Genomic DNA, 14898 nt, shown 5'->3' with positions numbered 1-14898 from the left:
GGACATTGGGTGCACTGAAGAACTGAAGAGACAGTGGGGGGACATTGGAAGACATTCAGGGTTTTTGGGGGGACATTGGGGGACATGGAGTGTGGTTTATGTACATGGGAAGGGCTTTGGGAACATTGGAGAGGCTTTGGAGACTTAGAGGTGGGGACATGGACTTTGAGGGAGCTTTGGGAACACTGGGAAGGCCGTTGGGGTTACTGCGGAGCCATTGGGGAGTTTGAGGGCCTTTGAGGTGTGCAGCCTCTCCTGACCTCAGCTTTCACCCTCTGGATCTCCTTCTCCAGCTCTTCCGGGATCATCTTCCCCCTGAAGGGAAGGGATAGGGATGGATACCTGCAGGAATCCCCTGACCTGGGGTCCCTCGGGACCTCCCAGCACTCACCTCTCATCTGTCCGCACCAGGTGAACGTTGTCCGTGCCAATTCCCAGGAGAGCAGCTCCTTTTAGGATGGAGTAATGGCTCTGGGCAGGAAAACAGGACCGGGATTGGGGGGACCCCAGGAATCAGATCTGGGGTCACCTCAGGGACCAGACTTGTGGTAACCCCAGATTTTGGGTAATCTCAGGGACCAGACTTGGGGTGACCCCACGGGCCAGGTTTTGGGGTAGCCTCAGTGACACCAGGTTTTGGAGTGACCCCATGGATCAGGTTTAGGGCAACCTCCAAGGATCAACTTTGGGGCGACACCAGGATCAGTTTTTGGGATGACCCCAGGTGAGCCCCTGGATCATGTTTTGTGGAGGTCCCAGGGATGACATTTGGAGTGACCCATGGGATCAGGTTTTGAGTGACCTCAGGTGGCCACATTTGGGATGACTCAAGGAATCAGGTTTTGGGGTGACCCCAGGAATAGGGTTTGGAATGACCCCATGGATTAGAATTGGGATGACTCTGAGGATTAGGTTTTGGGGTGACCTCGATCCCCCAGTCCCACCTCCTGGGATGCAAACAGGCCCAGGCGAGGCAGGTCCCAGTTCCCTCTGCTGCGGCTCTCTGGGAAACGCCGGAATCGCGCCACGTTCATGGCCAACATGTTGGACATAGAGCCCCCTGCCCAGGACAGGGACCTCCGTTTCACCCCCAGGGCACCACGGACAGGCTGCCAGGGGCAGAGGGGGGACAGGGATACCCCTCGGGAAGGGTCTGGGATACCGGGAGCGAAGATGCCATCGCCGCTGCTCCACCCCACGAGCTCCCGGAGCTTGGCCAGGACCTGCTCCTCCATCAGCACCAGCACTGGGGCCACTTCGTATGTGTACCTGGAAGGGCCCAGCAGCAGTCGGGGGGGTTCCCCTCCCCCTGAAACCTCAGAACCCCAAACAACTTCCCCAGAGCCTCAGCACCCCAAAAAATCCCCCTCCCCGCAGAAGCCCCCCTCCATCAGCACCAACACTGGGGGCTAGATCAGGGCAGTCAGCACAGGGTTTTGGCAGGTCCTTTCTCATTTGGGCTCCTCAACACCCCCAAAACCCTCCCTCCAACCTTGAGCAGCCCAAAATCCTCCCGCCAGCACCTCCCCCTCCATCAGCACCAGGGGCTCCTTGCAGGTGGATCTGGGGGAGGGGAGGGTCATGGCAGCTTTTTGAGGGGTCTCCCCATGCGCCAGCTGCCCTTTGGGAGTGTTGGGGGCTCACGGGCTCGTGTTGAGGGTCTCGGTGAGGAACCGGCCAGCCAGGGCGTGGTGGTCCACAGTCCAGCCCCAAGAAAAGCTTGTTGAAGAACCAGTTTATTTATTTGGCATGTTTACTGCTTGTTTTGTGGTTTGGTGGTCCTTTTGGGTTTTTTCTCCCCCTGTTTTTAGAGTGAAGTAGGTGAATGAGGCTAGTTGGCCCATGATGATGAACGGGTGTTCTACTGGCTGACTGCCTACTAAGGTTAGAATGAGGATATTAGCGACTAGGGTTCACAACCCTTGTTCAGGGTTCAGGGATAGAGACCTGCCTTTGTTATTTTATTGGGCCAGGTGTGGGTTTATCTGTTTGTTACTTAGCTATTTTCTGGCCAAGTTTCAAATCCCTGTCCCCTCCCATCGTGTTGTTAACCCCTCCTATCCCAAACTGTTCCCTTCCCTTGAAGTCCTTCATTGGTTTATATACCTTGTATTCCCCACCTTGTGTTCCACCCCCAATTCTCCTGATTAGCTAGAGATTCTATCCTCCCCTGAGACCTGCCCCCCTTTATAAGCTGTTGTTTGCCCCCAGTTTGTGGTCCTGGGACCTTGGGGAGGGGGTTTTTGCCATCTAAAAACGTTACCCAGAGTTCTACCCCAGGCCCGTGCTGTGGCCCATTTGTTCCACGCTGCGCCTCCACTGGTAGCTGGGATAGTGTGGAGCCCAAAAGAGGGGGACTGTAGCCCACCCCCGTCACCATCCAGCCGGGATGCGCGACAGGGGGTGACCTGGGGGAACACAGAGGGGACAGAGGGTGGTCAGGGGAGGACATGGGGGGGGGCAGGGAGAGGCAGGGAGAGATATGGGAGGGGATAGGGGCAAATGGGGGGGAACATGAGAGGGTTAAGGATGGCACGTGGAGGGTGGGACACGGGAAGATAAGGGGAGGGCCTGGGAGGTTCCAAGGAGTCATGGCAGGGTCAGAAGGAGACTGGGGAGACAGGAGGAGGATATGGAGGACGGAATGAGGGGGTGTGAGGAAATGGGAAAATGGGTGGGCAGAGGGGATACAGGGGAATCAGGGGATGCACAAGAGGGACATGGAGGATGGGGGGACAGGAAGGATTGGGGGTGGGTATGGAGGGATCAGATGGGACTTGGAAGGAGTTGGAGGTATATGGGGAGGGTCAGGGAGTGGATGCAGGGGGAAATGGGGGGGCATGGGGGCAGTCAAGCGAGATGCAGAAGATTGGGGTGTTATGAGTTTGAACGAGGCCAGATTTTGAGAAGGAAAAAGGCTCTCGTTTATTAAAACAAACTACAGAGGACGGGGAGTTTGACATAAGCCCAAACTCCCATGCAACAACCCAAAGATAACGTGTCCCAAACACGCTGGGTTCTCCCTCAAAAGTAGGTCCCTCAGAAGGAGAAGAACCCCAAACCCAACCGAAACCCTCACTTTATAACCTCTCTCAGGTCCAGGATTGGTGGGTGTTGGATCTGCACGTTGATTGATTGTTTTCCCGTGTTCTCATTGGTCCATATCAATATTCATTCTGGACCAATCATTTTCTTGGGGCATCGAATGATTGCTCAAGTCCCCTGTCCAATCACCTCCCGACCCCCTTCGACTATCACCCCCACCAAACCCTGGACCTGCCCACCCCAGGACCCCCAACAAACACCCATCAAATCACCCCAAAAGAGCAATTCCAACCCAGCCCCAATTCAACACAAATTGAACACCATTTATAACAACTTCCCCCCTAAAACTTTGATCGGGCTTTAGCCCGCATCAGCATGTCCAACATTTTCTTAATTAGTTTCTTCTTCAATGGTGTATAGTTGTCTCAATTTCTGGTATTGCTTGTACATCTCAGGGGCTGACTTGGCAATCTCTGAGTTCTCCGCTATTTCCACTCCATTTTCTTGTAGTAGCAGCTTTCTTTCATTAAACATGGTTCATAAACCCCATGTCTTATCTTTCTTTCAATCAGTCTCTTTCCTGAACAGATTAATTTTTCTTTCATAGGGCATTCCCCCATTAACTTCTGTTTGAAATTCCCTATATTTTCATATAGCCAATGTGTTTTTCCATCTTCTATACAGCTGGTGAATGACAAAGAGTTGAAGCAATTGGGACTCGGATTCGTGCGGGTTCTAGGGACAGCAGTCCAAGAATCTCCTGCACACAGAGGATAGTGGCATTTCTGAAATGGCAGTGGGGGTCCGGTACAAGCTACTCTCCCAGCCATGTCTCCCCTCCACAGAGGATCAGCGACTCTGTGGTAAGAATATAACCTCATCCAGTCTTGCCCCCCCGCTTTCCTTGTTTATTTCTGTGAGATTCTTACCAATTACTGCTGCAGGAGTCTACCTTCCCTTTTGTATCAACCTGTTCCTTCCGTCTTTTAGGGGCAGATTGCTAGAGGCATGGGAGAATGCTCTATCTTTTCCTGGATCTCAGGATCTGTATTAATAAATACCAGAGATTAAAATACTTCCTTCACAACTCATATCATTTCACCCCCCCTAAATAGAGAAAAAAAAAGTTACAACTTTCAATTAGTTATTTTACAATAAATCTAACAAAGTTCTATTATAACTCATAACTTATTTGTCTTCTTATGGTGTTTCTGATGTCTTCTTCCTTAGAATCAGCTTGGTGTTACTTAGCTGAGGTCAGAGATAGCCCCTCGGGTGCTGAAACTGGCCCTTTCACTCGGGTGACAAGTGTCCATCCTGCTCCTGTGTTTGAATAACTGTTTCGCTAAAACTTGGAATGGACCTTCCCACTTTGGGATTAATGGTTGTTCTCTCCAGGTCTTGATAAATACCCAGTCACCAGGTTGGAATTTGTGGATTTTGAAATCAATGGGAGTAGCTTGAGGAAGATATCCCTTAATTCTTCTAAAGTGCAGGTTGTAGTCTTGATATATTTTCTCACACCCCATTCTCCTTCTTCATATGTTCTCACATCTCCTGAAGTTGTTAAGAATGGTAAACAAAACATAATTTCATATGGTGGCACTCCTATATTTGCCCTTGGTTTAGTCCTTATCCTCATTAGTGCCAGAGGGAGACATTTCAACCAATTCTTCTTTGTTTCTTCTGTTAATTTTGTAAGAGTTATCTTAAGAATCTGATTCATTCTTTCTACCCTCCCAGAACTTTGGGGTCTCCATGGAGTGTGAAATTTCCAGATGATATTTAGAGCATTCATTAGTTGTTGTAATATCTTAGCTGTAAAATGAGGACCTCTATTGGAGTCAATAGTATCAATTATTCCATATCGGGGTATGATTTGTTCTAATAAAATTTTGCTTACAGTCTCTGCAGTTCCTTTCGTTGTTGGATATACCTGCACCCAATGAGTCAGATGGTCTATCATTACTAGTAAATACTTATACCTTTGTACCTGTGGTAATTCCGTAAAGTCTGTTTGTATACATTGAAATGGTCTTTTTGCTAACTCGCTTCCCACTGGAGGTAATTTTCTCATTATTTTTCTATTTATCTTCTGACATGTCATACATTCTCTGGTTATTATTTTGGCAATTTCCCATACCCCAATACATACATAAGTTCTCATAAAATGATCGCACAAAGCTTGAGTGCGCCGATGGGTTGAGACATGTAGGTCCTCTAATATCTTCCTAGTTAATGCTCTAATACTTGTCTACCCTCTGGCATCCTCCATTCTCCTTTTTCATTTTGGTCCGCACCATGTTTTAGTAACTCTTCTTGTTCTTTCTCATTAAATGTAGGGATCTCCTCCTTTCCTCTATCATCATCATCATTCTCATCTCCTATTTCATTTAGTTTGAGGACCTTTTCTGAATTCTCCACTGTGGCCCTCTTTGCAGTTATATCTGCCAAGTTGTTCCCTTTTATTTCTCTAGTATCACCTTTTTGGTGTCCTTTTGTATGCACCACTGCAATTTCTTTAGGCCCTTTCAAAGCTTCTAGCACTGCTCTTATGAGGCCTTCATGAATCAAGGTTTTTCCTTTTCAGTAACAAATCCTCTCTCCGCCCAGATTTTCCCAAAGGTATGTACTACCCCATAAGCATATTTAGAATCAGTGAATATAGTGCCATTCTTTTTGTCCAACCATTTCACTCCTTTTAATAGTGCATCAATCTCACAACACTCTGCAGACCAATTCACAGGAAGCTTTCCTTTTTCCACAACTGTCATTGTATATCCCTCTACTATGGCATATCCTGATACTCTTTTCCCATCAACTACTTGTGATGAACCATCTATAAAAAGTATTTCTCCCTCAGATAAAGGTTGTTCTAATAGATCCTCTCTGACTTTTATCTTCAAATCTATAGTTTCGAGACAGTGATGTGGCAATTCTTCCTTTGGTTCTCCATATAAGAACTGCACGGGGTTCTGAATTCTTGTTGTAGCTAATTCTATATTTTCACTGTTGTTTAAAATCAATTCATACTTTAAAAGTCTACTGTCTGAAATCCACTGACATGCTCTCCTACTTACGACATTTTTTAAATCATGGGGAGTATATACCTTGATTTTGTTACCTAATGTTAACCTGTAACCTTCTTCTAGGAGAACTACAGTGGCAGCTACTGCTTGGAGACAAGGAGGCTGACAGCGGCGAGGGAAGACAAGCAATCAGTTAATATGATTGGTAAAGCAAGCTTCAGCTTATTTTGAGTACAACGGAACTTTTGTATGTTTCTATTCGTTATGCGTACTCATCGTTAGTTCATTGGTTTAAAGCAAAAAGTTACATTACATACTCCTCTTCCTTTGTGGTTTCTAACACAGGGTTCTTCCTCATTCTCGTTGCTTTTACTTTCAATTTTTATATTGCAAAACCTCTTTTCTTCTTCATTTTTACTGCTGTCCTTGCCCTTTCGACCTTGTCAGCATAACACAGCACACTTTGCAATCTCCTTATCATGGCGTGCAGCCTAGTTATGTCAAGCCAACATGGGGTTTGCTTGTACAACATTTCAAGGGACCCATGGCCCTGTTTATCCAGCCATTCTTCCACAATAGGCCAACCTCTGACAACCGAGTCTGATAATTTTGAGATGTGGGCAATGGGCTTCCGCACTCCACACCATTCTTGTACAACGACACCATAAGCTATTCCTTCTTCTACATTAGCAAACAGTTCAAACAGTCTATTCAAATCCGGTAAACTTAACGCTGGGGCATTTGCTAATTTTTCCTTTAATTCTTCCAGCTGCTTCTCATCATCTTCACTCCAATTTATAGGCTCATCTTCAACCAATTTGTTATATAGGAATTTAACTAACTTTGTGTGTCCATCTATCCATCATTTACAGTATCCAGTTAATCCAAGTAATTTCCTTACATCCGTTTTTGTTGTAGGCGCTGGTAAGAATAGTATGCTCTGAATTCAATCAGCATCTAATTTCTTGTATCCTTTCCCAGTTATGTGACCCAGATCTTTTACTTCAGGTTCAACAAATTGTAACTTCTTTTTGGATACTTTTAACACTTTTCCCCCCAGGAAGTTCAGTAGATTAACCGTTGTTGCTTGTACTTCCTCTCTTTGTTCCCCAGAAATCAACAAATCATCTACATACTGTAGAACCTGGGAATTTCCTTCGGGTGTAAATTGTTTTATGATTTCTTCTAGAGTCTGGCCAAACAAATTTGGTGACTCTGTGAATCCCGGAGGTAAACTTGTCCATTGCAGCTGTTGTTTCCTCCCAGTTTCCTCATCCTCCCATTCGTATGCAAACCATTTTCTACTTTCTTTTTCAAGTGGGCAGGACCAAAAAGCATCTTTCAGATCTATAACACTAAACCATGCATGTTTTGATGGTACTTTGCTTAATAAATTGTATGGGTTGGCTACCACTGGGTATCAGGTAATTGTTTACTTATTTACTTCTCATAGGTCTTGGACTAACTGATATGTACCATCTGGTTTCTTCAGAGGCAATATAGGAGTGTTATGTGGGGACATACATGGTTCTAGAATTCCTTCTTCAATCAGGTTTTTAATGACAGGTGTCAGTCCTTGCTTCCCTTCTATAGAAATTGGTTATTGTTTAATTCTTATTGGAGGAAGGTTGGGTTTCATTTTTACTTCTGCAGGTGGAATGCTTAACAGTCCACCCTCTTCTGCCCACACCCTCGGATTTATGGCCTTTTCATCTTCCTCCCTCAAAACCATCATCTTTACTACCATATGTTCTCCCTCAGGTACTACTATCTTTAATTGCACCTGTAAACCCCGGCCTAGAAGGTTAGAATCTAATTCTGGCAAGTATAGCAGGTCTGCAGAGCCTTCTCTGAAACTTCCTTTTATAGACACTTCTTCAATGATGGGTACTTCCAAAGGGTTGTTTTCAGCCCCTCTAACTTTACATGTTCCGTTACTTAGTTTGCATCCTTAGGGATTTTTGAAACACTTGAACGATCTGCCCCAGTGTCAACTAGAAATTCAATTTCTTCACTCTGAGGGCTAATTTCTAAGTTTACCAGAGGCTCCTTTTGATGACCAATATCATCCCTCAGAGCGTAGAGCCCCTGACACCCCTAGTCATCTCCTGTTTGCCTCTCTCCTAGGGTGTCCTGTTCTTGTGCGATGGCTTCACCTATTCTTTCTTTTCTACAAAAATTCCTGGTGTGTCCCCTTTCTCCACAATAAAAACATATTATATCGGCCCAAGGTGGTCTTCCTTCCACCCAAGATGTTCTGCTATCTCTATTTGGCTCTTTCTTGCTACTTGGTTGTACTTTGAATTCACCTCCTCGAGGCCCTGCGTACTCGCCTTTTCTCACTCCTGTCAATTCACTACTTCTGAACCCTGCACTTTCCCTAGCCACTGCTACCATGATTTTTGCTTTTGTCCTGGTCTTTTCCTCCTCCCTCCTTAAATATACTTTTTGTGCCTCCCATAATAACTCGTTCATTCCTTTTTCTTGCCAATCATCCAGCTTTTCTAATTTTCTCCTGATGTCTACCCAAGCCTTTGTTACAAATTGAATTTTGACTAGGACTTGTCCTTCTGGACTGTCTGGATCAACACTAGAATACTAGAATACAATTCGAAATTTCTTTTAAATGTCTCTAACCAGGCACTAGGTGACTCATCCCGTTCCTGATGGCTATCAAATGCCAGTTTAGCATTATTTGTTTTACGGACAGCCTCTCTTATCCTTCTTATAATTAGGGTTCTATATTGTCTCATACTTGCTCTTCCCTCCTCCTGATTTGGGTCCCAGTTGGGTGGATTGAGAGGCATCTTCTCTTCCCCTCTGGGACCACCTCAATTCTCCCTCTCCCAAATTTTCATGCCTGCTGCACTAATCATTTGTATTTCCTCTGAGGAAAAGAGTATTTCTAAAATTGAATTTAATTCTTCCCATGTGTAAATATTGGGTCCTAGAAATTGATCTAGTTGCTGTGAGATGCCTATGGGATCTTCTAATAAAGGTTTAATTTCTTTCTTAAAATTTCTAACCTCAGAGGCCGTGAATGGGGCATTCACAAAACCAGTACCACCTCTGGCCCTCCCCATAGGCACTTCCCTTAGAGGAAACAACTTTTCAATTCTCCCACCTTCATCTTGAATTTTCTTTGCTTGGAACCTTGTATTATATTGATGGCTTTCTACATGCTTATCTGGTTCAATTAACTTCTTTTCCTCTATATCTTTACAACAACAGGCCCTTTTCACTCCCTGACCTTTTGTTTGCAAACTTTCCTCCTGCTTTTGACTCTCAGTATGTTGGGGTATGGGGGATAAATAAAAAGGAATGTTTTGTTATGTTCCAGAAATAAGAATAGAGGAAGAGGTACTTTGGGTTGTCGGTTGAAATATGGAGGAAAAATAAAGAGGGGTATTTTGGAAAGTTTTGGGAGCCAAGACTGGGGTATGGACACTCTGAGTGGTACTAGAGACCGGTGTCTGGGTACTTGAGGAACTGGAGGGAATCTGCAAAACTGAAGGAGTACTAGAATGGGCAGGTTCTGGTATATTTGGGAAAGGAGATGATACAGAAGAAGGGATGCTGGGAGCAGGACAACTTGAATTAAAAGGTTGAGGTGATTTTAAAACTCCTGTGGGAGTAGATCCTGAAATTGCATCCACCTCATGAGATGGTACTGAGGGGGTACAAGGTTGGAGGGGGAGGAGGAAGGTGGTCTATAGGAGGAGTCAGAGGAGGAGGTAACGGGAGGTAATCTAAGGGAGATGGATACTCTGAGTGTAATCTAAGGCATCAGGAGGGGGAGGCAGAGGAAGATGGTCTAAAGGATCCCACCTCCTTTCTGGTAGCTTAGTTTCTTCTTTTTCTTCTTCTCTGGATACCTTATATCCTTTTATTTCCTCTTCCTGTTTCTCCCTTTCTAACCAACATTTAGCATAACTAATCTCTTCCTTGCAAGGTTCTACCCAGGTATTGACATATCTATTTAAAGCTGTACATAGCCATCTTTCTTTTGTCCCGTACCAGGACAGGTCCTTCAGCAATACTCTCTTTAGGCCATATTTCTGTACAGTAGCTCATAATTTTTATTTTATCTAGATCCTTCATTCCCTCATAAGTATCCCAGTTTATTAAAAGTTCACCTAAAGGACTACTAGGAGGTATTTACTTAAAAACTTCCTTCCCTTTTCTCTTCCTGCTAGCACTTTTTCCAGCACACTGTCCCATCTTTAACTAGCAATTGGTATCCAATTACAATTTAAAAAATATATATTATTTTGTTAATTATTTTTTTAATTTATTTATTTATTTTAATTTTTTTTTAATAAGGGATAAGTATTAGTTATTAATGAGGAAGAGAAAATAAATATTAATTATTGTGGAAAATGTATTAATAATGGTTACTTTTAAAAGTTCCTTATCGTAAGAGGCAAGACAAAGATGGCAACTTTTAAAGAAATGTTTGACCTGGGAAACGAAATAAATGTGGTAGCTTTGGTGGGAAACAAAACAAAAAAATGGTGACTCAAAGAAATATTTAGTATGGGAAACAAAATAAATATTGCAGTTTAACAAGGGTTTCGGAATAAAAATGTCAATTGAAATGAACATTTATAACCTAAGAATAGTGAAATATCCAAATTAATTCAAAAAAGAAATGTAATAGCTATTGTCTTAGCTGGAAAACTAAACAATAACGATGGCTATTTCAAGAAATTAAGCAACTTACAACCACTTGCTCAACCAAATACAAAATAGACGCAGAGAGCCACTTACTCAACAGAAGACAAAATGGCCACTCTGAAATAAACCACCTGCTCACCCGAATACCAAATGACCACAGCGAGCCACTTGCTCAACAAAAGACAAAATGGCTACAGTGAAACGAACCGCCCGCTCAACCAAATACAAAATGGCCGCAGCGGGGTCTTATACTTGCCCTCCCTGAGTAGCAGTCGGAGGACTTTCAGCTTGTCCTCACCTCCAAACCTCACTCTGCAGAGATCTCGACAACTCATGTACAATGGGCTTCCACTGGAGAGGCTCTGCCTCTTGAATTTTGCCTTAGCTTAGACAGGTTCTAACATCCCCTTCAGCCCTAGTGGCTGAAAGGGCCCTTCCATAGCAGGGGGCCCACCTGCCTGCTTGAGGGCCACTGCACCTGTGAAGTTTAGGCCCCTCAGTTACCCCTACGACCCCCTGATGGGATCCCAGCTCAGGGTCCTGAGTCTGTCCCCCTCTGCAACCCCCCCAGTGGGATCCTAGCTCAAGGGCTCCCTAACTCTCTTACGCTGGGCACCCTCCCCTTCCCCTGTCTCAGAAAGGGGCACTCCCATATACAGTGGCTACTTTGTCTGGCAGTCTCTGTATAGGAGTTTTTCTCCCACCCCTAAGGTCCTAGTTCCTCAGAGATTAGACTCCCCTGCTCTATCTCTGAGGAACAACCCTCCAGGTGATTTGGGCTAGTGGTCAGAGCTTTTGCCCCTTACTCTGGGCAGTCCAGCCCACTAACACCCTCCTCTCAAGGCCAAGGGCCCAAATCACCCCTTGGAGCCTCCACTCACTGGAGGAACGGGCGCCTGAGCAGGTAAGGGTGGCTAGAGGAGGGTACTCTTCATCTCCCCTACTCTAGGGGTCCCTAGAGGTACACTCACTCAACGGCTGCAACACTCGCTTCCCCCACACACTTGCTTCGGGAGTCTGCGCTCACAGTCCCTGTCTCAATCACGCACATTCACTTCGCACCCCCTCGCACCTTAAACCCCACTCGCACTGCTCAGGGGCAGTGTGAGGCCCACTCCCTCTCGAAGGGCTCTCACCTTTTTGGGCTGTTGTGTCCTCTGCAGCCTTGGGTATAGGCAGCAATCCCTTCTGCAGTCCGACGTAGTCAAATCTCTGGCAGCCAAAAAAGGTGGCTGGACGTATCTCCCAGGTCCTGAGCTACCCCAGACCAGTTTGGGGCGTGGGCTATCCCTGATGAGTCCCCAGAAGATGTTATGGATTCGAACGAGGCCAGATTTTGAGAAGGAAAAAGGCTATTGTTCATTAAAACAAACCACAGAGGACAGGAGTTTGACATAAGCCCAAACTCCCATGCAACAACCCAAAGATAACAATGTCTCCCAAACACACTGAGTTCTCCCCAAAAAATGTAGGTCCCTCAGAAGGATCTGTGTGTTGATTGGTCCCTGTGTTTTCCGGTGTTCTCATTGGTCCATATCAATATTCATTCTGGACCAATCATTTTCTTGGGGCATCGAATGATTGGTCAAGTCCCCTGTCCAATCACCTCCCGACCCCCTTCGACTATCACCCCCACCAAACCCTGGACCTGCCCTCCCCAGGACCCACAACAAACACCCATCAAATCATCCCAAAAGAGCAATTCCAACCCAGCCCAAATTCAACACAAATTGAACACCATTTATAACAGGGGAGACATGGAGGGGAACATGGCAGGGGCCACAATGTTTGACACTGTCAGGCACCAGGGGCCACACTGGGAACCGCTGGGCCGGAGTGAGAGCGGCCGTGCCCAATGCAGTTTGTGCAGGGCTAAACTGGGAGGCACTGGGCCTGCCCTGGGGCTGAACTGGTGTGCACTGGTGTGTACTGGGAGCGCACCGGTGCGGACGCTGAAGCGCAGCACATCCCGGCAGCGCTGCAGGAGCCGCTCCCGCCCCTCCCCATCGCTCCGCAGCTCCAGATCCAGCAGGTCCCACAGCTCCTGCAGCTCCTTCCAGTCACACACCTGGGAAAGCACTGGGAATGACTGGGAACGAGACTGGGAATGGGACTGGGAACCGCAGGGGGAACGAGCTGGGAATGATGTTGACAATGGGAATGGGACTGGAACCAGGAACCAGAATGGGAATGGGACTGGCACCAGAACTGCAAACAGAATGGGGAATGGGAATGACAATGAGGCTGGAAGTGGGACTGCAAATAGGACTAGAAATGGAAACAAGATGGGGAACAAGACTGGAAATGAGAATGAGACTGCAACTGGGACTTACTCTCATTTCCAGCCCCAGTGCCACTCCCAGTCCTATTCCGAGTATAAGATTGGGAAGGGGACTCAGAATGGGAACAGGACTGGAAACGCGAACGGGACTGAGAATGGGATTGGGAATGGGACTAGCTGTTGGAACAGGGCTGGAAGCGGGACTTGTATTAAGAACAGGATTGGGAATGGGAATGGAACTGGGTTTCAGAATGGGAATAGGACTGGGAAAGGAGCAATATTGTGACCCTCACCCCCTTCCATGTCTGCTTCCAGTCACACGCCTGGGAATGACTGGGAATAGGATTGGGAATGACTGGGAAGGAGAATGGGATAGGGACGGGGACAGGGAATGCCTGGGAACAGGACAAGCAATAGGGACAAATCGGGAACCCCATCCCCTGCCAGGGGGCTCCTTCCAGTCACCTACCTGTGGGGACAGGAATGGGATTGGGATTGAGAATGGTACTGGAAACAGGAATAGGATGCAATGGAACTGGGGACCCTCCCTCTCAAGTGCCCCAGTGTCCCAACCTTCTGTGTCACATCTGTGCTCTTCCGCACGCCCTCCTCCAGCAGGATCTGGAACACTTCCTGCAGGAATTCCTCCCCAGCGGCCGTGTCCAGGCCAGGACATTCCAATGGGATGCTGTCCCCAGCTCCAGAGGGCTCAGCCATGGCAGGAGAACACAGGGAGACCCCGAAGTGCAGCAGGAGGGACCCTGGAATTGGCAGCAGTCGGCAGGAGTGGGGGATCCCAGGATGAGCTCCTCCTGGAAGCAGATAACCTTGGGATAAAGCGATCCTGGGACAAGGATCTCCTGGGATAAGGTGGTCCCAGAACGAGGTGATTGTGGGATAAGGATCTCCTGGGGTAAGGTGATCCCAGGCTGAGCTTCCCCCTGTGATGAGGTGCTCCTGGAATAAGGCTCTCTCAGGGTGAAATTCTCCTGGGATACGGCGATTACAGAATGATGTTCTTCTGGAATGACGTAGTTCTGTAACAGGATGATCACATTAGGTGTTCCCAGGATGGGTTTCTCCCGGCATCAGGCTCTCTGGACTCACCTCTCCTCTCACCTCTGCCAGCTGCAATTTTCCAAGATCAGGTGCTGCCAGGAACAGGTTCTCCTGGGATTAGATGATCCTGGGACCAGGCTTTCCCAGCTCCTCTCTCTTCCCTCCCCAGGATGGAATTTTCCTCTGGTCACATCGCCAGGGGCAAGGAGCAAAGTCCAGGACTCGGGAAGGAGCCCCGGAGGGTTCTGGGGACAGGGGGAAGGGTTAGGACTGTGCCCCCAGATCTGTGGGAAGAGTGGTGACCCCATATGACCTCCCACTCCCAGTGTCCCCACAACCCATTCCCAGTGTGGCCCCCACCTATTCCCAGGGTCCCCAAACTTATTCTCATTGTCCCCCCTGTCGCCAGTGTACCCCCCACCTGTCCCTGGTGTCCCCCCATTACTTGCAGTGTGTTCCCCCACCAGTGTTTGGTGTCCCCCATGTCCTGTGTCCCTACACCCATTCCCAGTGCCCTTCATTTCCCGTGTACCCCAAATCCCAGTACCAGTGTCAACAAGTTCCACCAGTCTGAAGATTCCTGCAGGATCCCGCAGCACTATGTTGATTTTGTCTAGGTTCTGCATCAGGGAGCTTCTCGTTGTCCTTCCACTGTTGGCCATACAGCCCTGCTGCCATTGCAGGGCAGTGGCGGCCGCCGCAGTGCTGGTGCTATTTAATGCCTCTCCTCGTGCAGGGTGCTGGGAAGGGGACGCTGCTGCCACTGTCCCTGCCCTTTCCGCCGGCAGTGCAGCTGGATCGGGGCAG

The 14898-nt window shown here is 47.3% G+C and overlaps 1 protein-coding gene across 1 annotated transcript; it reads right to left on the bottom strand.

Moving 5' to 3' along the window:
- Window positions 1-2271: 2271 nt before the first annotated feature.
- Window positions 2272-14327, bottom strand: LOC132085702 (cysteine sulfinic acid decarboxylase-like). Its single transcript, XM_059491138.1, has 6 exons — window positions 14152-14327; window positions 13606-14069; window positions 12682-12819; window positions 11888-11963; window positions 2378-2408; window positions 2272-2326 (listed from the first exon to the last, which is right to left on the bottom strand). The coding sequence occupies exons 2-6, from the start codon at window positions 13747-13749 to the stop codon at window positions 2272-2274; spliced, it is 444 nt and encodes a 147-aa protein (XP_059347121.1). The 5' UTR covers window positions 13750-14069; window positions 14152-14327.
- Window positions 14328-14898: the final 571 nt, after the last annotated feature.

Source organism: Ammospiza nelsoni, chromosome 32 (assembly GCF_027579445.1).
Source record: "Ammospiza nelsoni isolate bAmmNel1 chromosome 32, bAmmNel1.pri, whole genome shotgun sequence".
Taxonomy (NCBI): domain Eukaryota; kingdom Metazoa; phylum Chordata; class Aves; order Passeriformes; family Passerellidae; genus Ammospiza; species Ammospiza nelsoni.
Note: the sequence above shows the minus strand (reverse complement) of the source record. Positions and strands in the feature narration are given on the sequence as shown.

What these genes read in the sequence shown, in the direction of transcription:
- LOC132085702 (XM_059491138.1), bottom strand. Translation starts at nt 13,749, where the DNA reads ATGGCTGAGCCCTCTGGAGCTGGGGACAGCATCCCATTGGAATGTCCT. An exon ending in TCCGCACCGGTGCGCTCCCA is followed by an intron (nt 11,964 to 12,681) that starts GTACACACCAGT and finishes TTTGGCTGCCAG; the next exon opens with AGATTTGACTACGTCGGACT. An exon ending in TCGCGCATCCCGGCTGGATG is followed by an intron (nt 2,327 to 2,377) that starts GTGACGGGGGTG and finishes ACACTATCCCAG; the next exon opens with CTACCAGTGGAGGCGCAGCG.